Source organism: Corylus avellana, chromosome ca3 (genome assembly GCF_901000735.1).
Source record: "Corylus avellana chromosome ca3, CavTom2PMs-1.0".
Taxonomy (NCBI): domain Eukaryota; kingdom Viridiplantae; phylum Streptophyta; class Magnoliopsida; order Fagales; family Betulaceae; genus Corylus; species Corylus avellana.
This window is the reverse complement of record NC_081543.1, coordinates 14,777,627-14,803,940: the sequence shown is the minus strand read 5'-3', so window position 1 is coordinate 14,803,940 and position 26,314 is coordinate 14,777,627. Positions and strand designations below refer to the sequence as shown.

The 26,314-nt window shown below is 33.5% G+C and overlaps 3 protein-coding genes and 1 non-coding gene across 6 annotated transcripts; 3 read left to right on the top strand and 1 right to left on the bottom strand.

The window, feature by feature from the left end:
- The first annotated feature begins 4,823 nt into the window (after positions 1-4,823).
- Positions 4,824-10,231, top strand: LOC132174807 (probable serine/threonine-protein kinase PBL19). The gene is made up of 4 exons (XM_059586490.1): positions 4,824-5,745; positions 6,931-7,191; positions 8,522-8,644; positions 9,431-10,231. Exons 1-4 carry the CDS (start codon positions 5,392-5,394, stop codon positions 9,851-9,853), a joined length of 1,161 nt encoding a protein of 386 aa, XP_059442473.1. The 5' UTR covers positions 4,824-5,391; the 3' UTR covers positions 9,854-10,231.
- An 875-nt stretch (positions 10,232-11,106) lies between these two features.
- Positions 11,107-16,798, top strand: LOC132175981 (BTB/POZ and MATH domain-containing protein 1-like). Of its 3 annotated transcripts, none has more exons than XM_059588082.1 (6): positions 11,107-11,283; positions 15,255-15,396; positions 15,486-15,655; positions 15,785-16,067; positions 16,158-16,327; positions 16,507-16,798. In XM_059588082.1, exons 1-6 carry the CDS (start codon positions 11,217-11,219, stop codon positions 16,674-16,676), a joined length of 1,002 nt encoding a protein of 333 aa, XP_059444065.1. In that variant the 5' UTR covers positions 11,107-11,216; the 3' UTR covers positions 16,677-16,798. The 3 variants fall into 3 exon arrangements, with proteins under 3 accessions (XP_059444065.1, XP_059444066.1, XP_059444064.1); XM_059588083.1 differs by lacking the exon at positions 11,107-11,283 and adding an exon at positions 14,657-14,863 and having other exon boundaries at positions 15,258-15,396; XM_059588081.1 differs by lacking the exon at positions 11,107-11,283 and adding an exon at positions 14,658-14,863.
- A 472-nt stretch (positions 16,799-17,270) lies between these two features.
- Positions 17,271-17,363, bottom strand: TRNAY-GUA (transfer RNA tyrosine (anticodon GUA)). The gene is made up of 2 exons: positions 17,327-17,363; positions 17,271-17,306 (listed from the first exon to the last, which is right to left on the bottom strand). It is a non-coding gene; the product is annotated as a tRNA-Tyr (tRNA).
- A 3,546-nt stretch (positions 17,364-20,909) lies between these two features.
- On the top strand, positions 20,910-25,889 carry LOC132175197 (serine carboxypeptidase-like 18). Its single transcript, XM_059587065.1, has 14 exons — positions 20,910-21,101; positions 21,215-21,360; positions 22,764-22,840; positions 23,100-23,222; positions 23,320-23,422; positions 23,520-23,557; positions 23,830-23,931; positions 24,021-24,107; positions 24,252-24,404; positions 24,482-24,553; positions 24,657-24,775; positions 24,920-25,033; positions 25,330-25,384; positions 25,471-25,889. The coding sequence occupies exons 1-14, from the start codon at positions 20,953-20,955 to the stop codon at positions 25,552-25,554; spliced, it is 1,422 nt and encodes a 473-aa protein (XP_059443048.1). The 5' UTR covers positions 20,910-20,952; the 3' UTR covers positions 25,555-25,889.
- Positions 25,890-26,314: the final 425 nt, after the last annotated feature.

Below are 26,314 nucleotides of genomic sequence, written 5' to 3'. Positions count from 1 at the left end.
TCTAACATTTATGACACACTAAAACACTTTTTCAAATCGAAAAAAATAAAAGTAAAACCATTACCAAACAATCCCAAAGTTTGAGAACAATTCCATACCTTTTTGTTTTTTGTTTTTTAATTTTTTTTTAAAGACTCACTAAAAAATTGTTTGACCTTAGACTTTTCTTATCAAAAACATAAGGGTAGCTCTTAGAAGTTAGATAAGATGTAATGATGACTTTGAATCAGTGATCAAGTGAGAAACCAAAGCCAGTCCCCGTTTGCCTTTTCTCCGCGCATGGCTAAAAGCCAAAAAGAAATACGAAAGATGGACGTGTTGATGACGTGAGAAAGCAGAAAAGGCTGGCATTTTCTATTGCTAATGTATTTGACCTTCTTTCCTTCTTAGTCTTTTCCCCTTTCGGTGGGACGCATTAAGACCCTTTTTAATTCTACAATTAAATAAAATAACAGCATCATTACTTGCTATGCTTCCTAAATTTGTGATTTCACATTAAACACATTTTTTATACGAAAATTTATAATTAAAAAAATATTTAAGAGTATATAATTGACAAGTTAATTATTAATAATTAAACTGACAAGTTAAATTTTTGGGTAAAGTCTACTTAACCCCCTTAAACTATCAAAACAATGACAATGTACCTCTAATTTTAACAAAATAACGAAATTATCCTTATTAAAATAAAAACAAAAATACTAAAATTTAATTTAATTTAATTTTTTTTTCAAAATTTTAAGGGTATTTTTGTCTTATTAAAAATTTTATAGGAGTAATTTCATCATTTTGCTAACATTGGGGTGTACATTATCATTGTTTTGATAGTTTAGAAGGTAAATTGTCGCAATTGATAGTTTGAGGGGTAGATGGTCATTAGAGGTTATGGTTTGAAGGAATTAAGTAAACTTTACTATAAATTTTTTAAAATTATCGTACACTTAACATACAACACTCAACATTTGTTTGAATCAAACTATTACGTTTATTTGTAAAGAGACTAAAAAAAAAAAAAAAAAATTATAGCAAAAACTAAAATACCATAACAGCACTATTGAATAAAGTTGTAATCATGACTTGTCAATCACATAAATTTGAGCCTATTTTGCTGTCAATCACTTGTGAATTTCTTGGTACAAAGAATCTCCTTGGTTTTTTCTCCTTCGTTCGTTGAAGGCCCACATAAATTTGTCAAAAGTGCTATGATTTGTCCCACCTAAAAGATCAATCGGTTACCAAACTCTCTGTTGAAGTACATTAAAGTGAAAAAAAAAGAAAGAAGGGTTACTTTTTCTCATTTTTCTTTTAGATGGCTTGTGTTAGGTAAATCATTCTTGGTTAATCATGTTACTCTGCCAAGGTTGGTGTCTATGTTTAATTGCTTTTTGGAAGACTTGGACCAAGCCAAGAATTATTAACCCCACTCCACCTTGGGATCAAGAGTAATGACCTCACACCATAAATGATATTTATTTTATGACGTATTTTAAGTCTATTTTTTTTTTAAAAAAAAAACAATAATTTACTTGAGAAATAATTTAAAACTTATTATATCGACATGTGTAAAACGTGTAAGATAAATAAATATAAATAATAGCATTACTCATGAAAAAAAGCTATTTTTATTTACTTATTTTAGTTGGTTTGTATTACAGGAATAATTGGTGGTTAATCTTGCTATTCGATTGCTATGATCTATAATTATTGGGTCTATTTAATTTGAAAAAAATTATTGGGTAAAACATCCTTCAAATTTAGCCATTAGAAATACCAAAAAAGACCAAAATATTCTTGATTTTTGTTTTTTTTTTTTTAATAAATTTTTTTTTTTTTGGAATTAAGGGTAAAATTTGAATTTTATAAAAAGTCAGAGGTATAAACATCATTTAACGTTTAAAATCTGACAGAGGGGTCCAAATTAATTGTAATTAAAAGTTCAAGGGATTAAATTTAGAGATTTTGAAGTTTGGAAAAAATTTATCAAATCGAGTGGAAGTTTAGAGGTTTTCAGTAAAGTTACCCCTCATTTAATTTTAAAGGTACTCCAAATGGTTCTTGTTAGGAAAATGTCAAAATCAAGGCAAAAATTCAAAGAAAGAAATATCAAAAGTAATGAATAACTAAATATAAGGGTTAAATTCAAAATTGGTTATGTGATTTCAATGTTTATCAAATAACTTCTAAAGTTTTCAAAAAAGCTCAAACTTTATGGTTGTATAAAATTACTCCTTCTCTACATTGCTGTCAGCAAACCATTTGCCAAAAACAGTTTGTCCAATCAAATTACGCCGCGTGTATATATCTCCAAGTAAGAGTTGCCAAATCAACCACCCTCTTAATTAAGCAGAAGATTGCAGGAAATTTCATTCAAAACTTTCTTATCAAGTTGCACAGACCTGGTGGTCAGCTGGAAGAATTTTCATCACCCTATTAAGAGACACGAAAAGGAAAGAAGTCGGGTCCATGGAGTCCTTTTCCCACTGGACTTTAGGAAGAAGAAAAATTGTAATAGACTAGTCGGGGTTATACTAATATTTTAAATTATCAGTTGTTTCAAAAGTTTAAAACATTTTTTTTTTTTACATCATTTAAATTATCAATTGTTTTAAATTGATAAAAAAATATAAATTTAATCATTTAATTTATATTCTACCGTAATCAATGCTTTCAAACTCTGTCTAATATAATATAATTTATACAATTTGTTCAACGGGGCAACTAGAAATCAGCCTTCCACCCACCCATGCTAAGTTAAACTAATCAATGCTTTTCAACTTTCAACCCCTACATTGGACAAAATGTTGGAGCCTTTTGAACAAACTTTAGTGGTCTGAACAAGATGACTCAAATGATTATTGTCATGCAAAACAACAAATCTGCCGCATGAATTTGTGTTGGCAGAGCATATAATATACAGTGGACATAAAAAAAAATGTGTGGGGAATCAATCAGCTTTGTTCCTTTCTCTCCTAATCCTACTATCTTCATATATATATATATATATATATATATATATATATGTGTGTGTGTGTGTGTTCCTACAGTATGATCTCATTTGTATTTATGGGTATTTGTTTTTGTGTCGATAGAATTTATCAACATATAAACAAGTCGAGCACAATTCCATTGTTGAGTTTATTAATGTCAGCTCTGATTATGTCTTCACAGTGCTCAGATATATAACATGAAAAATAAAAGATTGAAAAAAAAAAATAGTTGTTAGAGAGATAACGATTGGAAGGACCTGCAAGGAGAGAAGAGCTTCGTGAAAGAATTTGTTGAGTAGGCTAACAAATGATAGCTCCGCTGCTTAAGTCAATATAAATTAAATAATAATAATAATAATAATAATAATAATAATCTTAGGTAAAACAAAATTAATGTGCAAAGGAAGGAGGCGAAAGTCTCTTTCTACCTGATGTCTTTTGCAGTTTTATTCTTTAACAGATTTTGCTGTAACTGTCTGCTACGTGTTACGCTTTTATTTTAGACTTTCTTGTTACAAATATTGCCTATATCCCACGACCCTTATCATGCGATTGCCTCTTGTCTAAAATTATGAGACCATTACAGACGTGCCAAAGGAAGAGATTCAGTGTTGTTCCATGAAACTAATTCTCAAGCTAGTTGATTGATGGACCAGGTATTGGATGACTATGAGATTCAATTCAAAGTCTAATCCAACATACAAAATCAACACGCTAAGTCAAACACTGTGATTTCTTCCCACATAACTCACATATAATGTGGTAAAAAAAAAAAAAAAAAAAAAAGTAATCTTTTAAAGTGTAACTAAGGGTTCGTTTAGAAGTGCATTTTTTTAAAAATAATCTTTGTTTTTAAACCAAATTGCAATTTTGAAGTGTTTGAGATTGTGATTTTAAAAACGCAATTTTTAAAATCGTGAAAAAATCCGAAATTTCTATAAGCTGCCTAGGGGGTGCTTATTTGAAAAAGCACGAATTTAAACCAAAATCACGATTTTGTTTAAAACAATATTTGGCACAATATTTACCTATTTGGCTATGAAACTGCAATTATATGCTAATATTATCAAAACACTCAATTGATAAAAAAAAATACTTCTTAACATATTTTATCAAACGTCTATGCTATTTTAAAAAGTAGCGATTTCAATAATGCAATTTTAAAAATTGTACTTATTAAAATCCCACTTCCAAACTAACCTTAAGAATCAAATGCTCTAGAAACATATGCCAGTATAATAATCACGATACAAACTTCTTTTGTGTAATAATCACGGGATTCTATTCAAAGTCTTTAAACTTCGTTTGAGAACAATTCTCACGTGTTAGAAGAATACGAGACAATTTTATAGACTTTAAGGAAAATTCAGCCCAACGAATACTATTTTTCTAATCTGCAAAACCAATTCGATGAAATGGGATTCAATTTCAAATCCCAAAAAGACTTGAGCACAGTCGACCGGCAGTTGAGAGAGAGAGACAGAACACATTTACTCCATGCATGTGTTACCTTACCCCCTCGACCCATTAATGGGGGCAAACCCATGCGTTTGACGGATTGAGCACATTGAAAACTTGTTCCTTGTACTGTTCAAACTTTTTTCAAGGTAATGAAATCAGCTTTTAGCAAATCGAAACAGTTCATGGAAGGTGACTTTTTTTCTTGTCAAATGCATATTTACTAGAAAAGTCTTCTCTTTTACGCAGATAAAGCCAAACCAAACGCGCTATGTTTTGTAATTGAAAAGGTTGAAAGGACATCTTGGTCTTTTGCATTTGCCCTTCGCAGAAAGTCTGGTCCACTCTTGTCTCTTTCCTTCGGTGTTGTTTTTCGTTTCACACACGACATCCCGTTTCATATACGATACCCTCTCGCTATCTCTCTCTGTGTTCATTGGGTGTTAAATGGGAATTTGGGTTATAGTTTCCATTTCTTAATCATCACGGCTTTACAAATTCCTAGTCGAATGTTGTATTAGTAGCGTTTTTCTATTTGATATCTTTCAACCCTTATCTGGGTTTCTCTCTATTCACACCTTATTCTAACTATCATGCAAAATTTCCTTAATGTTGTTTCCTTTTTCTTTATAAATAGCATTTTTTCCTTCGTTTTCCATCTGGGTTCTCATTTTTGCCTTCCAAGGGGCTGATTATTACTTTCTGCTAGTTTTCTTTGATTTCTTCTGGGGTTTCTTTTATCTTATCTGTTTCCCCATCCATTTTTAGCAACATTTGGAGCTCTCTCCCTCTCTCTCTCTCTCTCCCTCTCTCTCCATGAAATAGACCTCTTTGTTGGATCTTTTGATGCTGACACCATTCGTTTTAAGCTGAACTAAGAGGAGGATTTGATTGAGAACCAGCACTATTGCTGCAACGGTTTGAATTTTGTCAAAAGCTACGAAAGATGAAGTGTTTCTTCCCCTTCAAGGACAAATTCAAGGCCAAGAGAGGATCAAGATCCGCCCCAGAGCTGCAAGACCAAAGCAAATCAGATAGTTCGGCCACAAAGCGCACAAGCAAGTCATTGAGTTCATTACCGTCGCCACGGACCATTCCGGAATTGTACAAAGAAAAGGAGCAAAACTTGAGAGTTTTCACTTACGAAGAGCTGAGGGAAGCAACAAATGGTTTCAACAGGTTGCTAAAGATTGGAGAAGGTGGTTTTGGGAGTGTGTATAAAGGTAAAATTAGGCCTCCAGATGGCCAGGTTGATCCCACTGTGGTTGCCATAAAAAAGCTAAACACGAGAGGCATGCAGGTACTAGTTTCACTTTCTTTGCAATGCAATTGCATTTCTTTATGGCTTTAAGAATTGTATCATGCATAATTTAGTTCTCGGAATTAGTTTAGAAATATTGTTTGCTGCACTCATTTTGTTCTTATGATAGTCAAGAGATTTTATGGCCTATTGGCTTTTCATTTTGTAATTAAGTGAATACATGTCATGATTTCAACACCTTTAGTTAACTTAAAAGATCAATGGTGGTCAACTCTAGTTTTGGGATTTATGCAGTGATGGGAATTATATGAGTCGGGATCGAATCAGTTGGAAAGCCTGTATCAAAGACCAAATGTTTTATGCTAATTAACCTATAAAGGGTGAAACAATGTTGGGATGTCTTCTTTTAATCAGGTTTAGAAATGTTGCGATTTATATGGGACTAAAAGAATAATGGCGAGTAATGTGAATGAGCCAGGAAGTTTGTGTTAATGACACAATTCAGGAACAGAAGAGGAGCAAAATTCTGTAGCAAGGATAAGCATAATGGATTAGACTAAACCTTCTTGTGATATTCAAGTATCCTAGCTGAGTGATTATTGGTAGATTGTATTTGTGACACTATAGGTTCGTTCAAATGGAACATTTTGTTTTCATGAATGGCTATGATACAGCCTTGATCCCCTCTCTCCCCCTCCCTCTATTTTCTTCTTTTTTGTTTGGTTTACGAATGTATGCTCTTGTAATCCCACTGAATTCCCGGGGTAGAACAGAAAGATAGGGCTATAAATAGGGTGTTTTGTATTTCTACAAGGGCTGCTATTTTGTTACCATCCTCAGTTGTATATTCTACTTATTTTCTCATAAATGGGTTTTCTTGTCTTAAGCCGGTAAGTTACTGTTTGCACTGATTTATATAATTTGCTGCTGCTGCTCCATAAGTATAATGATACACTCGATCCAATTTAATTGTATAGAAAAAGAAAACATATACTCCCTTCAGTTCCAAACATATATCTTGGTAAATATGCATCTTTTACTTGTGATTGGCATTTTTGTTCCTCGAGTTTAGGACTTGATCACATTTCCTAGTTTTGAGCTATCTCATTGTTTTAGTTGTTCATCATGGGATGTTTTCTTCTTTTTGGTTGCTAAATTTACTATTACTTGCATTGTTATGGGAGTAAAACCTGTTTCTTATGGTTAGTTTCTTTTCTTGCGCAGGGTCATAAACAATGGCTCGCAGAAGTTCAATTTCTTGGTGTTGTGAGTCACCCAAACCTAGTGAAACTTCTAGGATATTGTTCCATTGACGGAGAAAGAGGGATACAACGATTGTTGGTATATGAGTTCATGCCTAATAAGAGTCTAGAAGATCATCTGTTCAACAGGGCATTGCCCACTCTGCCTTGGAAAACAAGATTAGAGGTTCTCCATGGTTCGGCTCAAGGATTGGCTTACCTACATGGGGAACTGGAAGTGCAGGTAGCCTTTGTCAATCTAGTATTGAATATCAAATGATTTTGGAAATGATGCCTCAACTCCAACTTGCTAATCTTTTTTTCTTATTACAATCCAACTTCGAGCTTGTAATTATTGACTAATGTGCATCAGAATCATATTCCAGTTATTCATCCAAAATATATATATATATTGAAACATATTCCTGTCAAGGTGTCCTGGTCATTTAGTTGGTATCTCTGGGTTTGTTTGTTTGTTTTTTTTTTTTTTTTTTTCCTGGATGCATCTGTAAAAAGTGGTTGGTTCAAATTAGACCATTTGATATAACCACACCAGTTGAAACATGATTTGAACTTCTCAGAAAGATTAGATAGTCACATCATATAAGTAAAGCCCAAGTCTGGTCATCTACGGTAGCTCCATTGAACAGGGAATTGTCTATTAACTACATCGGTAGAGCTTCTATTAGTATTTTCTATTTTAGTCTTCTTTTTCCTCGTGGGTAGAAGAGTAGAGTAACTCAGAGTAACTCATCAACCGATGACTCTGCGGAGGGGTTTACCTTCTCTAAGTTTATTTAATCAGGTCTAACCATAGAGATAGTTAGGAATTATTTAGTTGTAGGATATCCAGGGTTCATGAGGCTTGGTCTTCATTGATGAATGGTGGCAGAGCTCATTAGCTGGTGGATTCATCTTGTTATCTTTGTAAATTATGCTTATGGGAATGATTGTACTTATTGGGACACATTTTTACTGTGTCATGGATATGAAATTATGCCCATAAGCTAGTTCGCCCAAAAATTTTTAAAATTCCCCCAATATATATTTATAATTTTTTTTTTATGAGGTAGACCCTCAAAAATTAATCCCCCCCAAGCCATAAGTTAGTTCCTCCCCTACTTGCTCTTACAACTTCCAAATGTGGGAGCATAAAAGATCAATTGGAGAAATGCATTTGCTGATGCTGTAAGATTGGATTCAGGGGAGGAAAAATTCCCCACCATTGCACATGAACGCCTTGAACAGCCAAGTGCACTAGAAGATGCCTGCTGTCTTGCTGTTATGGTGGTGATCAAGGACAGAACTAGGAATTTAATTTGGGGCGGGTCCGTCTCTGGTGGTGATACAAAACTTGGTCCAAACTTAGGGGCCCTGAATTCTGTTGTCACCTTCTAATTTTACTAATCTATAACAGTAAACCTCCCTCTTTCCTCGCCTACCAAATCTGAAAGAAAACAAAAGGCTGCAGAAAATGATATCCTAGTAGTTTTATGTCAATAATTTCAATAATTTGACGAAAATTTTCTAATACATATTTTGCTAACTCATTTTTGTTTGTTCTGATTGAAAAGGTGATCTATCGAGATTTCAAGTCCTCAAATGTGCTCTTGGATGAGGACTTTAAGGCAAAGCTCTCAGACTTTGGGCTCGCTAGGGAAGGTCCACAGGGTGACCATACCCATGTATCCACAGCGGTAAGTAGGTCATGGATGATATACTTGAGTGGCATTCTTATAGGCTGTTTACGCGGCTAACTCTATGAATTGACAGATTTAATGTACAAAAGCATGCTTAACTGTATTCTAGTTAGGTGGCTCAGTCCACCAATTTGCACATGCTCTAATTAAAGAATAATATACCAGCTTATCTAAAGAGGCTCTTCAGGACTATGGTTCTTGAAGTAAGTTTAGGAATTAGATGGTGTAATAAGAGACCAAACAATGACAAATTTTGCCTTTTATTTTTTGTATTTTGGAACATGCAGCGAATTCTCTATGTTTATTTAGTGGGATTCATTAGATCTTGATCAAGGTGTAGCTTGCTGGTCTGATCTTATGGTTGCCAACTTCCCCTTGACTCTCCAATCCAGAAGTCAGCATATCTTCTCTGAAGTCCATGACAAAGGTTGCTTGATTATATCATGGAACATGTTAGAATATTAATTTAAATGATTAAGTCTATGATTTCCTATTAACTTAAACTTTTGGGAGAAGTCGTGATTTAATATTGTATTAGAGCCGAGCTCACAAGTCCAAACCTTGACTCTATCATTCGTTCCCATTTAACTTAAATATTTCACGTGCTGAACCTCACTTAGTTTGAGTTCATACAAGAGTGTTAGGATATTAATTTAAATAATTTAGTCTACCATTTTCTACTAGCTTAAGTTTTTGAAATAAGTGATGATTTAACAAAACACGAGTTGCATGTTGGTATATATTCCCTTGGTGACTTAACTTGTCTTTAATTTGTGTTATCAGGTGGTTGGGACGTATGGGTATGCTGCCCCAGAATATGTTGAAACTGGCCACCTTACAATCCAGAGCGATATATGGAGTTTTGGTGTTGTTCTGTATGAGATCCTCACTGGCAGACGAGTACTGGAAAGAAACCGTCCGACAATGGAGCAGAAGCTTCTAGAATGGGTGAAACAGTTCCCAACTGATACTAGTAGATTCAGCATGATAATAGACCCAAGACTCAGAAACCAGTATTCTATTGCTGCAGCTCGGAAAGTTGCGAAACTGGCAGATTGCTGCCTAAACAAGAATGCCAAGGATCGGCCTACGATGAGTCAGGTAGTGGAGAGCTTGATGGAAGCAATGCAAGTGTCAGAAACCACTTCTGGCAATAGGAGTTCTGAGTCATCTGGATCTAAAATTTCCCACCGGAGATCGAAATAGGATTGTTAGGAGAAGTTTGTGATCTTAAGAGAGCCAAAGAATACAGAGTTTTTTTTTTTTTTTTTTTTAACTTACAGCAAGGTTAATTGCTCGGATAGTAAGCATATATCCCAGGTGCACCCTCAACTTCTCCATTCAGGTTCCAGAATGTATGTAGATTTCTATAAATCTGGAATAATTTGATTGATTGAACAGAGGAAAGTCCAGGTCTTGCTTAATCAGTTATACATTTTGTCCCCCCTACTTCAAAGTTCATGTGTTCATGAAAGGAGGTGTATAGGTTGGTATGTGGAATGCTTGTAAATCTCTAGACTGAATTTTGTGTTATAAATCTTGCTGAGTTATAATGCAGCATAAATTTCCATTTTATAATTTAAATTGAAGAAATAAAAAGATTCATTCTTATACACTGCTAATGTGAAAGCCCTCAGCCCCTCCTCTTGTCAAAACTAGGCCTTGTCTTTATTTGTCACTTTCAATTATATGGATGAAGATATGAGGTTTCGGAAACAAGGTAAAGTGCATTATCATAGTGAGTCCTTCTGTAACACCCAGATTCACACTGAGAGGATGGTTAGTTCACATAAAATGGGTGGATTGTAAAGAAACTCATGAGTGTTAAATCCAACATTGGTTACTTAGGGCTTGTGGATGTGTTTTTTTTTTAAAAAAAACATCCTACACTGAGAGGATTTTTTTTTTTTTTTTTTTTTAAAACCGAAATTTTTATTTAAAAAAAAAATCAATTTTTATTTTTTTAGATTTTTTAAAAATATGTTTTAAAAAAACGAAAATTTTATTTTTTTTAACGAAAATATTTTAATTTTATTTTTTTTAAAACGGAAATTTTTATTTAAAAATTATAAAAGAAAACATTTAAAAAAAAAAACAAAAAAACAAACGAAAAATTTTCAATTTTTATAAAAAAAAGAATCGTAATTTTTTAATTTTTTTTTTCTAATAAATTTTTTTTTTTTTTTAGGTTTTTCCAGAAATTTTTGTATTTTTTTTTTAAATTTTACTAAGGGTAGTTTTGTCAATGAGGGGGACATTGATAATGTTTTGGTAGTTTGAGGGGTATATTGTCGCAATTTAAAATTTGAGGATGACATTGTCAATTGGATGGCAATTTAACGAGAATATGTGTACTTTCCAAAAAAAAAAAATTAATAATAATAATAAAGCGGGTAAAACTCATACTAAAAAGAGTGTTTCAACAAAAATAAAATAATAATAATGGGAGAAAACGGAAGACTTCACAGACCAGAGTCAACATAGGAGATCTTTACTATCCATGCACACTGGAGTTTACAGATTTCTCACAAAAAAAATCAAGCAGATTTCAGAATATTGAAGTGATCTTATGGACAAAAAAGTTGAAAGACGATGCGATTCCATTTCCATCCCTCAATGCGATTCTATCTCACCCGGTATGCTCTCTCTCTCTCTCTCTCCCTGAAGCCATATCATAAGCTCACCGTTTTTGGGCATCTGCGGTTGTTGTTATAAATTGGGGTGTGTTTCTGAAAATATGAGAAGGTTAATCTCATTCTCCCACTCCCCGGAAATGGGTCATTTTCAGGATGTGCATGGAAAAAATGGAAACTTTCTTTTGAAAACTTTGAACCCAAAATTTTGAAAAGTAAAGTAGAATGGCTAACTTACTAATAATCTAGGGGAAAATTCACTTTACCTCCATAGAATTTCAGGAGTTTTTCAATTCAAACCCCAATGTTTAAAATTTGACAACGTACCTCTAATGTTTCAAAAATTTTCAATTCAAACTCTCCGTTACTAATTTCCGTCTAATTAGACGGAAATCATCATACGTGCATCTAACGTGAAATTTTGATGCCCTCTATTCCAATTTTTGCCCTCATTAAAATCTATGAAAGTACGTAATTATTTTCATTAAAACCTATGAAATTACCTAATTACCCTCAATTTCTTAGGTTTTAATGAGGACAAAATTGGAATAGAGAGGATCAAAATCTCATGTGAGACGCACGTGGGATGATTTCGATCAAATTAGACAGAAATTAGTAACGGGAGGGTCTGAATTGAAATTTTTTGAAACATTAGGGGGTACATTGCCAATTGCCAATTTTTAAACATTGAGGTTCGAATTGAAAAACTCCTGAAACTTCAGGGGGGTAAAGTGAATAATCAAGGTCTTGACGTGCATAGTATTGTTTGGTTTATATATGTATAATCAAGGATGGTTAATTCACATAAAATGGGTGGATTATAAAGGAACTCATGAGTGTTAAATCCCACGTTGGTTACTTAGGGCTTGTTTGGATGTGTGTGTGTGTGTGTTTTTTTTTTCCTCAAAAAAGGAGGAAAAGTGGCCTGAAAAATGTATTTAACACTCAAAAAGTCTGTTTCAAGAAAAAGTATCCGTTTGATAAAAAAAATTGAAAGTGCTTTTAAGGGTCTAAAAAGCCTAAAAATGGCTAAAACCCACTTTTACTGACAAAAAACACTTTTTGACTTAAAAACTCTATCTTTCAAACGCACTCACAAACATACTTTTATTAGATGAGATTGAGCTTTATAAGCGATTTTAGGACGCTTCAATTGCAACTTAATTAGTTATTTTGAAGTTATAGAGCAATCAAACTCATTTTTTATGTTGGTGAAAAGTGTAGTCACACGATAATCGAACATGTCGCTTACATAACATAAATATGAGAAGATGAAAATATGAAGTTTTTGTTTTTGGTTTTTTTTTTTTTCTAAAAAAAAAAAAAAGAAAATTGGGTAAATGACCTTTTCCTCACATAAATTACTACCCTTATTTATATCATTAGCTATTACAAGTTTTAAGCCAGTGAAATTTGGACACAATTTTAAAATTAAGAAAAAATATAAAAAAGTCTCCCAAACTACTAGCCGTTTTCGCTTTAGCCCCCTGATGTTCCAAAAGTCATAAAGTAGCCTCTCAAACTATCAAACTGTTGCATTTTGGCCACTCCGTTAGTCAAAACCGCCAGTCTGGACAGAAACTACAAAACGAGGTCGTTTGGTTACGGGTAAGTTACAAAAATGCCCTTGTATGTATTTATTTTATTTTTTAAAGAAGGAGCAAAACGGCGCCGTTTGGCTCCAAAAAAGGGTTCACTTACCCTAAGCAAAACAACGCCATTTTGCTTAGGGTAAGCCATTAAAACTCAAAATCTCCCATCAAAATCTCTCAACCCACGCAACACAGGTCGTCCCCCTCACGCACAGCTCCGGTCATCCAGCCGATCGTGCCAGTCGTCCCGCTCACGCACAGGTCCCGTCGTCCCGCAAAACCTGCAATACCGAAAAAGTTACAAAACATTCCGTCCAAACAGCCCAATCGGATCGTCTCCCAAAGCAAAGACCATGACAATATAGGGGATTCCAAATCCTAGACCCTAGCTAAGGTTGTCTTGTACATAGCTCATTATCATTACTGTTACTCCGCCGCCCGCACATACACCAAAGTACCACCAATTGAAGAATGAACTTTTGGATCTGCACTCGTCTGGATCTTGCTCATCAAACTGATTCGCCCCAAAAGCCTGAACACAAGGCTTGTGCCCCCCCTGCCCAACAGCTACTATATACAGAGATACAAAGAATAAGATTTCTTGGAGCTGACTTGAAGGACCCAGTGGGATGGGGACGACTGGCACGATCAACTGGATGACCGGAGCTGTGCGTGGGAGACGATCGGCGAAGGCTGTGCATGAGGGGGGACGACCTGCGCTGCATGAGTTGGGAGATTTTGAGTTTTAATGACTTACCCTAAGCAAAACGGCGCCATTTTGCTCAGGGTAAGTGAACCCTTTTTGGAGCCTCCCTTTTTTTTTTTAAACAAAAAAAATACATACAAGGGCATTTTTGTAACTTACCCGTAACCAAACGACGTCGTTTTGTAGTTTCCGTCTAGACTGACTTTTTTGACTAACAGAGTGGCCAAAATGCAATAGTTTGGTAGTTTGGAGGGCTACTTTGTGACTTTTGGAACATCAAGAGGCTAAATCGAAAACGGTTGATAGTTTGTGAGACTTTTTTATATTTTTCCCTTAAAATTTTAGTGTCAATTTTCTCATTTAGCCTAAACTAGCCGTCAATTTACTCTTGACAAGCACACTTATTTTACAATTATTTAGATACAAAATTATTTTATTTTTTATGTTGAAAATCAACATAAGACTTTCTTTTCACATAGAGGGTGTAGTTATTTTATAAATTAATTTGTCTAACTTAAGGGCTAGTTTGGACAGAAGAGATAAATTGATACTGAAACTATAGAATAAGATGATATCACTTGCACAGCTAGAACTAAAGTTTTCAAGCAACACACGGATGGTAGTTTGTGAGAAAGTTAAATAATGTTTTAATTAAATAATGATTTAGTCTTAAATATTAACATCCTATAAGGAATATTAAGCTACAAAAAATATTTTCAATTTTTGAAAATTTACTTTTAGAAATTCATGGCCACGTTTATTAAAATTTTAATTTTAAAACAAATAATTCAAAACAAAACACAAAACAATATTAAAGGCATTACGCAAAGATATTTTGCAAGGAAAGTGACTCCCTCAATTATTTCGGCATATGAAAGCAGTCTTCTTTTTTATTCTATAGTTAACTCTTTGAGAAATAATTTGACTAATATTTTTTTTACAATTAATTATTAAATTAACTATTAAATTTGTAAAGTTACGTAGATTTTAGATAAGTGAATGATGAACCTATAAATATATATGAAAAAAGAAATTAAAGTGGTTAAAACTCATACTAAAAAGAGTGTTTCAACAAAAATAAAATAATAATAATGGGAGAAAACGGAAGACTTCACAGACCAGAGTCAACATAGGAGATCTTTACTATCCATGCACACTGGAGTTTACAGATTTCTCACAAAAAAAATCAAGCAGATTTCAGAATATTGAAGTGTTCTTATGGACAAAAAAGTTGAAAGACGATGCGATTCCATTTCGATCCCTCAATGCGATTCTATCTCACCCGGTATGCTCTCTCTCTCTCTCTCTCTCTCTGTGAAGCCATATCATAAGCTCACCGTTTTTGGGCCTCTGCGGTTGTTGTTATAAATTGGGGTGTGTTTCTGAAAATATGAGAAGGTTAATCTCATTCTCCCACTCCCCGGAAATGGGTCATTTTCAGGATGTGCTTGGAAAAAATGGAAACTTTCTTTTGAAAACTTTGAACCCAAAATTTTGGAAAGTAAAGTAGAATGGCTAACTTACTAATAATCTAAGATAAATGCAATATTACCCTTTTTTTTTTTGGTTTATATATGTATAATCAAGGTCTTGACGTGCATATAGTATTGTAATGATTATGTGTCAAAATATTTGAGGTAATTGTAAAGTAATCTAAATGATCCTACTGTCCACAGAAGGTGCTAGCTTTACAAGAAATCTGCCACCAGCTCACTACACATTTAAGGTGGAATCATTTTCGAAAATCTTGAAGATATTCCCAGGGAACAAAGAGCCAAAGTATGACTCAGATGTGTTTGAATCTGGTGGCTATAAATGGTATGTTTGAATCCTTGTACTTGTGAACATATCATTGATTTTTTGTCCCTGTTAGATTTTTGTAGTATTTAGGCTCTTTTGATCTTCAGGAGACTGTCTTTCTACCCAAATGGGAGGAAAGAGTGTAATGGGAAGGGAAGCATATCTCTCTACTTGGTGATTGCAGAAACAGATTCTTTACCTCTTGGTTGGGAGGTTAAAGCAATCTGTAGGTTGTTTGTGCTGGATCAGATTCGGGGCGAGTACGTGACATTCCAAGGTAGCTTCTCTGAAACATCTATTAATAAAATATGTGCAATTAAGTTTCTTTTGAACTTGGTGTGTGTGTTTTTTTTAATGGAAAATTGCTAAACTGGTCCCTGTGATTTGACCTTGTTCCTCTATGTAGATGCTAATGGCAAAGTAAGGCTCTTTCATGGAATGAATACTGAGTGGGGATTTGGACAGTTTCTCTCCCTCACTACTTTTAGTGATTCTTTTAATGGATACCTTCTTGAAGACTCCTGCGTATTTGGGGCTGAGGTTTTTGTCATAAAATGTACTGGTAAAGGGGAGCTTTTGTCCATTTTGGATTTTCCAATCACAGGCATCTGCACTTGGGGAATTGAAGCTGATTCAGTGCAGCGTGTGGAATATTTGCGTAAAGATTTCTCAGTTGGAAAGTACAAATGGTATGTCTCATTTTAGATTCTGCACCCACCCCATGACAACAATTGACTCACTGAAATTGCTGAAGTTACCTATTTCTCCATTGAACTCAGGGAGCTGGTGCTATATCCGGATGCAGTTTCAAATGATGACCGTGATAAAAGCTGTATCAAATTGTTTTTATCACTGTGTGATTGGAAAGCTCATCCCCCCAAAGGAAAATTGTATGCTAAATATACTGTGTGTGTGAGGGAGGGAAAAGTCATTTGTGGGGAGGTTACAGGTAAACTCCCTTTTTTGTTATCTTATATCATTACAAATTTTTGGTGCAACAGATGAACTTGTTTGTGACTTCTTCAGCTCATGTACAATCTGATTCAGAAAAATGACTATATCATAAGAAACATTTTCCACCAAACTTTTGAAGAGCTTTTCCTTATCATAGGTTGTGTTCTTTTGCAGATTATAATTGGTTCTCGGCATCGGCCAGCGGCCGTGTTTACAACTTCCAGCGAGATTTCCTTAATCGGGTCTTAATGTTTGATGGCGCTTTTATTGTTGAAGCACAGGTTGAAATAATATCTGTTGTCACAAATTTTACCGAAAAGAGTGAAGGTGATGATGAATTTTAGTGTTGATATTGTAATAGTTACTTGTTGGTCCAAGTTGCAACAAGCTGAATCTAAATATATGTTGTATATTTGATATTTCTATGTAATGCAATGTTTGTTTGTGAATCTAATCTACTACACCAAGGAAAAGGGCATTTCTATTCTAATCCATTCATTTTAGCTATATGAGTTGTCAAAATTAGGCCTTGTTTTTATATGCTACTTTCAATTATTTGGATGAAGATATGAGGTTGTTGGAAAATAGATATAGAGCTCTTTCTTTATTTATTTTTCTCTCCCTCTTTCTCTTTTTATCTTTAGAGCAAGTATATGTTTGAAAAATAAAATATAAGAAATATTATTTAAATGATATTGAGGAATAATAGACTCAGCTTTCGAACTCATAATTTTGGCCTTAATATCATGTTAACTTATTAATTATCTAAAAATCTTAAATTAATTAAAAAAAAAAAATTTGTTGAATTTAATAAAATGTTACTATTCCTTCATTGTATGGAAGTTAGACTTTAGAGATTACAAATTTTGAAAAACTGTTTATATTATTAGAGATAGCAAATATGAAAAAAAAAAAAAAAAAAAAAAAAAAAGTAAAATTCCGACCTGCCGGATTCGAACCAGCGACCTAAGGATGGCTTTCAGGAACTTTCCCACTACAGTCCTCCGCTCTACCAACTGAGCTAAGGTCGGTTGATGTCCTTTAGATTACTAAAGAAATATTATACAATATTTTATCATTTCGATCCACTCCTTTTCCTTTGGGTTGTTAGGATAATTGGGAAAGTAAAATCAAATTCAAGTTGTAAAATCCTAGAAAAAAAAATGTTAGGCTTACAAATAATTTTTTTTTTTTTTTTTAAAAAAAACTTTTACAACATGATGTGGCACAATATAATTTGGTTTCTCAAAAGTTGAATTTATTTAATTTCTAATTATGTTGTGTCACATCATGTTGTAAAAGTTTTTTTGTAAAATTTGTTTATAAGCCTAGCATTTCTCAATCCTGGGACATAGAATTAGAGGTTTCTAATTTTGGGTTTGGAATGGGTCTTTAGATCTATTAATTTAGTTACTATTATACAATTTGATGACATGGCAATAAAATAAAAATTAGCACTTGTAAAAAGAAAAAATCCAATAGCTAATTTTTATTGTTATATCATCTCAGTTGTATCACAGATTATTAAATTAGATTAGTCAATTTTTTAGCACAGTTATAAAATTTTGACAAATAATTCTGCAGGACACTATTTTCTTTATAGGATGAAAGATTTTTATTATTTTTATATTTTTTATAATTAGTTAGGAGAAATTATTTAATTGCAGTCTCTAATTTTTATTTATTTATTTATTTTTGTTTTATTCGAAGCAGAAGAAGGAGAAAAGAAAAATTACAAAGGTGGGTTTTAACCACGGTAGATCTACCGAAGAAAAAAAGGGAAGAAGACACAGCAATCTAACACGAGAGCTGAAGATTGGTTTACAAAAAAATATTGGGCAAAGAATTGTGGTTAAAGATGAATGTTGGTTGGCACATATTTCCATAAACAAGTTTGATGGCGTCAGTCCCCCAACACAACACAACACAACGCTAACGACACCACCTGCACCAAATAGTCGTTGATTTTCCATCTTTGATGTCTTTCAGTGATTTAACCAATAAGCTTGGTACCACAACTTTGGCCATTTTTGGTAAAGCACATAATAAACCTAAGAGAAGCTTTCTAATTCGAGAAGAGTAATGCTATTTATTGATTTACTTTTACAAGTGTTGAACCAATGACTAATTTTACTGCCATGCAGTCTAACTGTATGATGGTCGCATAATAATTTACTAAATAACGTTATTTATCTAAGAATATTAATTGAACTTCTTACACGAGACTAACGAGTAATAACACTGGGATGCTTTGTTCACAACCTTTACATTACAATGGAGTGTACAACAAATGGGTGTTTAAGATTAAACAAAAACAAGATGAGAGTGTTGATCGGTATAACGCAATAAGAAATGCTACACTCCTCAAAAATTCTCCCAAAGTTGCTCTCCAAATGCTGTGTCACAATTCCATGTAATTTATTATTTTGAGAAATGTATTACTATCTCATGAAATTGTGACACATCATTTGAGAAGTAAATTTGGAGAATTTGTTTTTTTAGAAAGTGTAGCGTTCCTCTGAAACTTTTTAGTTTAGTTATATAACTTGCAATTATACAACTGGTTGTAGCACTTGCAGTTCAGTTTAATTGGAACATTCACCAACTTGATGGTTCTAACGCATTTTTTAATGGACTTTTAGATGAGAAAGTGTACATGGAGTAGCTGCCTGGTTTAGTTCACAAAAGGTTGACAAATATTTAATGTGTTAAGCCTCACTTATTAAGGAAGAGTTTGAATCAATGGCTGAGAGGTGATGCTAAACATCACACCCGGCGTGTTGCACGCCCGGCTGATTTATTATTTTATTATTTTAATTATTTAAAAAAAGAAAAAAGAAGAAAGAAGAAAGAAGCCTGGTGTGCATGAACAGTCATGACGCCGGCGTTCTTAGAATCATGACCCATGTCTGAGTGGTTGTGTTAGAATATTAATTTAATAATTAAATCAACAATTTCCTATAAGTTTAAATTTTTGGGATAAGTGATGATTTAATATATTATCTTCTCCTCATACTTAAGGTTTGACAACGTAGGTGTCGTTGCCTTAACTTCCAACCTAGTGTTCTATGCTCATACCTATCACATCGGAGTTGATTTTTACTTTATTCGTGAATAGGTGAATAACAAAGATATAATGGTATAACATATCTCAACTGTGGATCAAACAATTGATATATTTACTAAGAGTTTGTTTGTGTTAAAAAGCTTAAAATGTACTTTTTAGTACATAAAAAGTTATGCCAAACAAAAATGAGTCAATTTGGTAAAAAGCGTAAAAAAACACTTTCTAAAAAGCAATTTCATACTTTTTTTAAAGACAATTTATATTTTTCAAGGCAATATTAAACAAGCTATAAGGAGTTGTGTGATTTCTATGTTAGAGACAAACTGAACGCCTTTGAGTTAGAAGTGGTGTTGTAATATCTATATTAACTTTGTAATCTTGGACTCCCAATATTAGGGGTGTCAATCCGGTCCTGATTCCCAAAACTAGGAACTGGAACCGGGGTACCCCGGTTATTGGTTTTGTGAAACTGGAACCGGGTAACCGGGTAACCGGCCGGTTTTGGTTTGTACCTGGTTATCCGGACCGGGTAACCGATTTTTTTAAAAAATTGTATTTTGGGCTTATTTTAGGTATTGGGCCTAAAAACCCCCCCCTTTTTTTTTTCATACAGTTGGCCAATTTTTTTAAAAAAATAATTTTTGTCCCACTAAGTTGGGTTTTGTTCCAAATAATTAAAAAAAAAAAAAAACTTAAAAAAGCTCAAAAATCCTAAAAAAAATCAATGTTTTTTTTGCCTATATGGGCCTTAAAAATAAAAATTCAATTTTTTAAAATGCCCTAAAAATCATTTTAAAAGCTTACCTAATAGGCTAATACATAATATATCTAAACAAACCAACAATAAAAAGAGATATCTCCTCACAACTACAAACCTAAAGAAAACATTTAAACAAACCAACAACCACAAGAACTACTCCCTTACTACAACAATTCAAAACCCAAAAAAAAAATAAAAAATAAAAAATAAAACAAGTATTTAAATAAACTACCAGCCAAAAGAAATACCTCTTGACAATAAAAATAGTTCATAAACATATTACAAACACAGTGAAACCTAAACTAAAAACTAAACTAAACATTAAAAAGTAAAAATAAAAGCAAAATAATAATAATAATAATAATAATAATAATATATGCACTCACTTACCCAGTTATAACCGGGTGCCAAAAATCGGAACCAAAACCGGAATTGGGGTCCTCAATTTTTGGTTTTTTTTTTCAACCGGAACCGAAACCGATTTCTCGGTTTTTTAGTTCCCCGGTTTCCTGATAATTTTTTACACCCCTGCCTAATATGTTGAAAAACAGAGAGACTATATATTTCCAAGATTGATGCATTTATCACGTGCCCTCTACCTAATCATTCTATTTCTGATTGATTTTTTCGGATAGCTTGGTAACTAACCTTCTTATTCTGAAGTGGACTGGAGGGTCCCTACTGACTTCTCCTCCTCCAATTAAACCAGTCGATTTCTTTCAATCTATTTATGGTAGGATACTGCACAACAACTTGGAGCAGAGCATTGAAAGGGTGACTTCACTTTCAAGCAATGGCACCAGAAAATTTTAGAAATTTGTTCTTATGCAGTGGCTTTCATGTTCTTCTTCTTTTGGCTTTCTCCGGCATTGCTGCCTCTCAGACTATTGTCACCAAGCTACCTGGTTATGATGGTGATCTTCCCTTCAGTCTTGAAACAGGGTAAGCTTTTTTTTTTTTCCTTTTGTTTTCAAATTGTATTATTAGTATTTCTTTGCCATGAAATCGATGAATGATGCTGACAACAATGGCGAAGGGATCTGTGCATGCATCAGATACGTGGGTGTAGGTGATTCCAACCACTCCCAACTGTTTTACTATTTCGTAGAATCTCAGAGGAGCCCTTCAGAAGACCCTCTCATGCTATGGCTTACTGGAGGCCCTGGCTGCTCTGTTCTCTCTGCCTTCTTTTATGAAAGCGGTACCTTTCTTTCTCGTTTTCCGTACTTATGTAAATTACCGTTTATTTTAAAAGTTCATAGTATTTTTTCTTAAGTATCGGTTAAAACTCTAAATTAATAAACAAGTCCAACACAAGATGAATATTCAAATTCAGAATCTTTACTCTAATAATATGTTAGTCTCAACATAAGTGTGCATGCCCATTTATGTAAAAATAGTAAAGAGTTTAACTTTGGTCCAGATGAGCCTTAAAACCTAACATTTACAGTATTCAATCAAAAGTTGACACATCAGCCAAAAAAAAAAAAAAAATGCACAAACTCAAGAAGAAACACAATACACTTGATTTTTTCTTTCTTCTTCTCTCTTTTTCACCGGATCATCTTCTCTCTTTCTCTAGTTCAGTGAAAATTTTCTTTCTTCCTCTTTCTCTCCCACTTTCTCTTCTTCTCTCTCTCCCACCGTGGATCACCTCTCTTCGGAGCCGGTTTCTGGCATTTAGGATGATAAAATCTCTAAAGGGTTAACTTTTCACCTCTAGATTTTAATTTTGAATTCAAAATCGAGTTTTGAGGCATTAGAAGCAGATTTTGAGGCAGATTCTTGGCGAATTTGAGGCAGGTCAGACCTGTGGGTCACGCCCCACTCCGTGGACCGTCAGTCTCTGGCATCGTGGTGTGGGTCTTCTTGGGTTTGCGGGTATTTCTCATTTTGATTTGGTGTGGGTGAGCTCATTTTTATTTTTTGCATGTTTGTTAAATGGATGATGTGACAAATGGTGATTGGGAGCTGTAAAAGGGGTGGTTTGCAGACCGACCGGACCATAGAAGCTCTCAATAAAAAAAAAGGACAACTTTTAAGTTTAAATTTTATGTTAAATCATAAGTCATAAAAATTACATGTTTATAAAATATTCTTAAAATAAAATTTTGCTTTCGAATTCGAAAGGTTCCCAATTTGCTATTATAAAAATAAAATAAAATAAAATAAATTCATGTGATATTAAGAGTAGACATGCCATATGGAGAGTAAAAAATTAAACATTTGATGGAAACACCGTATAAAAAAACCAGTATTAAATTTTTTTGAGAATGCCAAAAACCTCTCAAAAACCCATGTATGTTAAATTATTATTTATTAAAAAACACTTAAATTGATAAAAAAAAATTGACAAATTTAATAATCAAGTCGAATACTTTAACAAACACGTGCATGAAGACAGAGTACGACCTACAGTTGGACGTTGGTCCATTTTGAAGCCTCGAAACTGCGGCTAAAAAAAGTCGTAAGAGGAAAGTTAGTTAACAGCTACCGTTAAAACCCATAGCCGTTATTAGCAGAATGACGTTGACTTCTTGTTTATTTATTTATTTTTTATAATGAAGGTATTATTAATACAAACATTTACGAATTAATTTGCAGGTCCAGTGGGTTTTACTTATGTAGATTACAATGGTAGCTTACCATCCCTCCATTACAACCCATATACATGGACATTGGTGAGAAATCTCATATACCATGCCTATGTTCTTCGTGTATATTCCTTTATTCCTTTATGTGCTCTTTTTGTTACGACTGTTGTTTTTCTGTTCATTTCTTAATTTTTGTCCAAAATATATTCTTGGTTTGTTTTTTTTGCATTGTATTTTTGTCTTGAGTCGTTTGTTGAGAAACTCACTCCTTTTGGTTTTAAATCCCGTGTAATCTTTTTTTATTTAATTAGAAAAAAATGTATAATTAATTAATTAATTTTTGCAGGGCCTCAATATATTATATGTAGATGCACCAGTGGGCACTGGATTCTCTTACTCAACAACCCAAGAAGGCTACTATATTGATGACATTGAATCTGCATCACAGATTTACGAGTTTCTAAAGAAAGTATGTGGAAATCAGCACAGAAAAATGTGAAAATTAAATAGATTAGTGTTTCACATAAAAGGGTAAAAAATATTTATCTTTGTTGTTTAATTTGCAGTGGTTGATACAACACCCTCAGTATTTGGAGAATATACTCTACATTGGTGGTGATTCATATTCGGGCATTCCTCTTCCTATTATTGTTCAAAACATATTTGATGGTAAAGCATGAGAAATACTTAATTAAAAGACATTATGATATGATTTCTTTTGTTTGAAAACTGAAATATTTTTAAGCTTTGTTTTGTGTGCATGCAGGTAACTTAGATGAACCAGAGCCCTATTTGAATCTTAAGGTTTGATTTCTTATTCAACAACTTGACTAACAGTTCGTCTGGATTTACGATTCCAAAAAGTGCGATTTGAGAACGTTAGTTCTAAAAACTCAATTAAGCGTTTAGTAAAATCGTAGTTTAACCTTTAAAATTATGTGTTTTTAAAAACGTACCCTCTTACTCGCGAATTAAAAACGCGTTTAGGAAACTGCAATTTCTTGATCTTACAACAACCCTTTGCTATTTGTTTCTTGAGAAGGTTCTCTAAACATGATCCTCATTCAATTTATCAGGGGTATGTGCTTGGAAACCCAAAGACAGATTCATATGTTGATGACAATTCAAGAGTCCCATTTGCCCACCGGTTGACCCTTATATCAGATGAACTCTATGAGGTATATATTTATATCTATATCTATATCTACACCTTCTTTAAGCTTGTATAAAATCACTTTAAATCAAGCAATGTTTTGTGCTTTTGTAGTCCGTGAAAGTAAGCTGCAATGGCGATTTTGTGAATGTAGACGACAACAACACAGCATGTGTGTCGGATATGCAAACCATTGATGAGGTCAAATCTTCTACCAACTATTATACGATTATCATATAATTTGACGATGAGGGGGTGAAAATCAGTCTCCGATCAATTGTATTCTATTAAGAAATATACGAATCAAGACGGTTTTTGAACTCTTTTCATAGTACATGCATGCAGTTGATTCTTCAAATAAACCTTATGCAAGTTGTGGAGCCTAATTGCCAAACAGCAACTCCAAGATCAGGCAAAGAATATCTACAGAGAAGATATCTAGAAGAGAACATTGATGAGAGTCTCCTTTTGCAAACAGAACCTGCATATTGGTGTCGGGTAATAAATCCTCTGTTTTAATAAGATTATTTCGAGTAATAATTAATTAAGTGAATAATGCATGCACTTTCTTCCAGGAATATAATTATGTGCTCTCGGGCAACTGGGCTAACGATAAGAGCGTGCGGGAAGCCCTTAACGTTAGAAATGTATGTATTATTCTACCAACAATCACATAATTATGATACAAATTTTACCCAAAATTTGAAAAAAATTTCAAATTATTAAAGAAAGTAATGATATTGTAAACAGGGAACAATTGGTGTTTGGAAAAGATGCAATAGCAGCTTAGCTTATACAAAGACTGTTCTCAGTAGTGTTGAGTATCATAAGAATCTTAGTAACACAAACCTTCGAGCTCTTATATACAGGTGATTTCTTGTAACCCTCTTTCCAATTATCTTGTTTTTGTTTTTATTTATTTTTTCAAATTTGTTATTTTGTTTTACTATTGGTTATTTAGAAACATCCGCTAAATAAAAGAACGATTTTTTTTTTTTTTTTTTTTTTTACAGCGGTGATCATGACATGTCTGTTACCCATATTGGTACGCAAAATTGGATCCGTTCTCTAAATTTGACTATTTCCGACATTTGGCGAGCATGGTATGTGGATGGCCAAGTTGCTGGGTAAGTTTCATTTTGCTAATTTCTTGTAATTCGTTTTCGTGTGTCGAAGTATGGATTAAAGACTATATAGGTCAACAATAACTTGACCAATTTAATTAAATGAGTCAAAAACTTCTCAACCCTAACCTGCTAATTTCATGTCGGGTGTTGGGTTCGCGGGTTGTGTCGAAATATGGGTATTAGACTATATAGATCGAATATAACCTAACTCATTTAATTAAACGAGTCATACCCTTCAACCTTAACTTATTAATTTTATTACTCTCTTAATGCTATATTTATATATGTTGCTGCAGATACACCGAGAAGTTTACAAATAATGATTTTACTCTGAATTATGCAACTGTAAAGGTAAAAAAGATTGATTTATTCTTATCCCAAAGTATTTTTGTTAGAAAATATTGAAGGATACTTATGAACTCAACTGTGCTTCACAGGGTGCTGGTCATGTTGCTCCAGAATACAAGGCTAAGGAGTGTTATGGCATGATAGATAGGTGGCTCGCTTATTACCCCTTGTAATCAATAGGGTATTTTCGAGATTAACTTTTGAGTATTATGTTGTATGCCAATAAGGACAAAACATTGACAATTCATAACTTGAAGCTCAAGGCCTCAACAACCTCGGTTAGTTTTGTTATTTGTTTGGAACCGATGCTGGAACCAGTCTTGTTATCTTCGACCTAGGGTTGCAATCGAGCCGTGCTTTAGAATTTTTAAGATAGGCTTGTTTATATATGAAGATGCTTGTTTGAGTTGAACTCGAGTTTGATTCAAGCTGTAGAACATGTCTTTCTGTGTTCAAATTTAGCTCGTTGGAAGCTCTTGAGCTCGTTGAAAATGCCGTTTGAGATTAATTTTTGAGTATTATGTTGTATGTCAATAAGGACAAAAACATTGATAATTTTGAGATTAATTTTTCATCTCTTGTTGTGCAAATCAAATAGGAAATAATAACTTAGAAACACCAAAAACCAACTCACAAACACAATGCAGAAAAATAAATCAAGCATCCATAAGCAAGACGCTAAAATTGTTAGGTGGAAAACCCTTCAATGTGAAGAAAAAATTACGGGACCCATCAATAATAATGAATTTACAATTGTTTTCTCTAGAGCAATTTCTAAAGGCTACCAACACATTAAGAACACAAATATTCTTGGATTAAAACATAAACTCATCACCCTAAGGTGGCATTTGGGCTAATTCTTAATGGTTTGGTGGGTGAAAGATCTTGGAGTCGAATCCTAAAATGGGAAGGGCTTGAGATTATTTTCATACC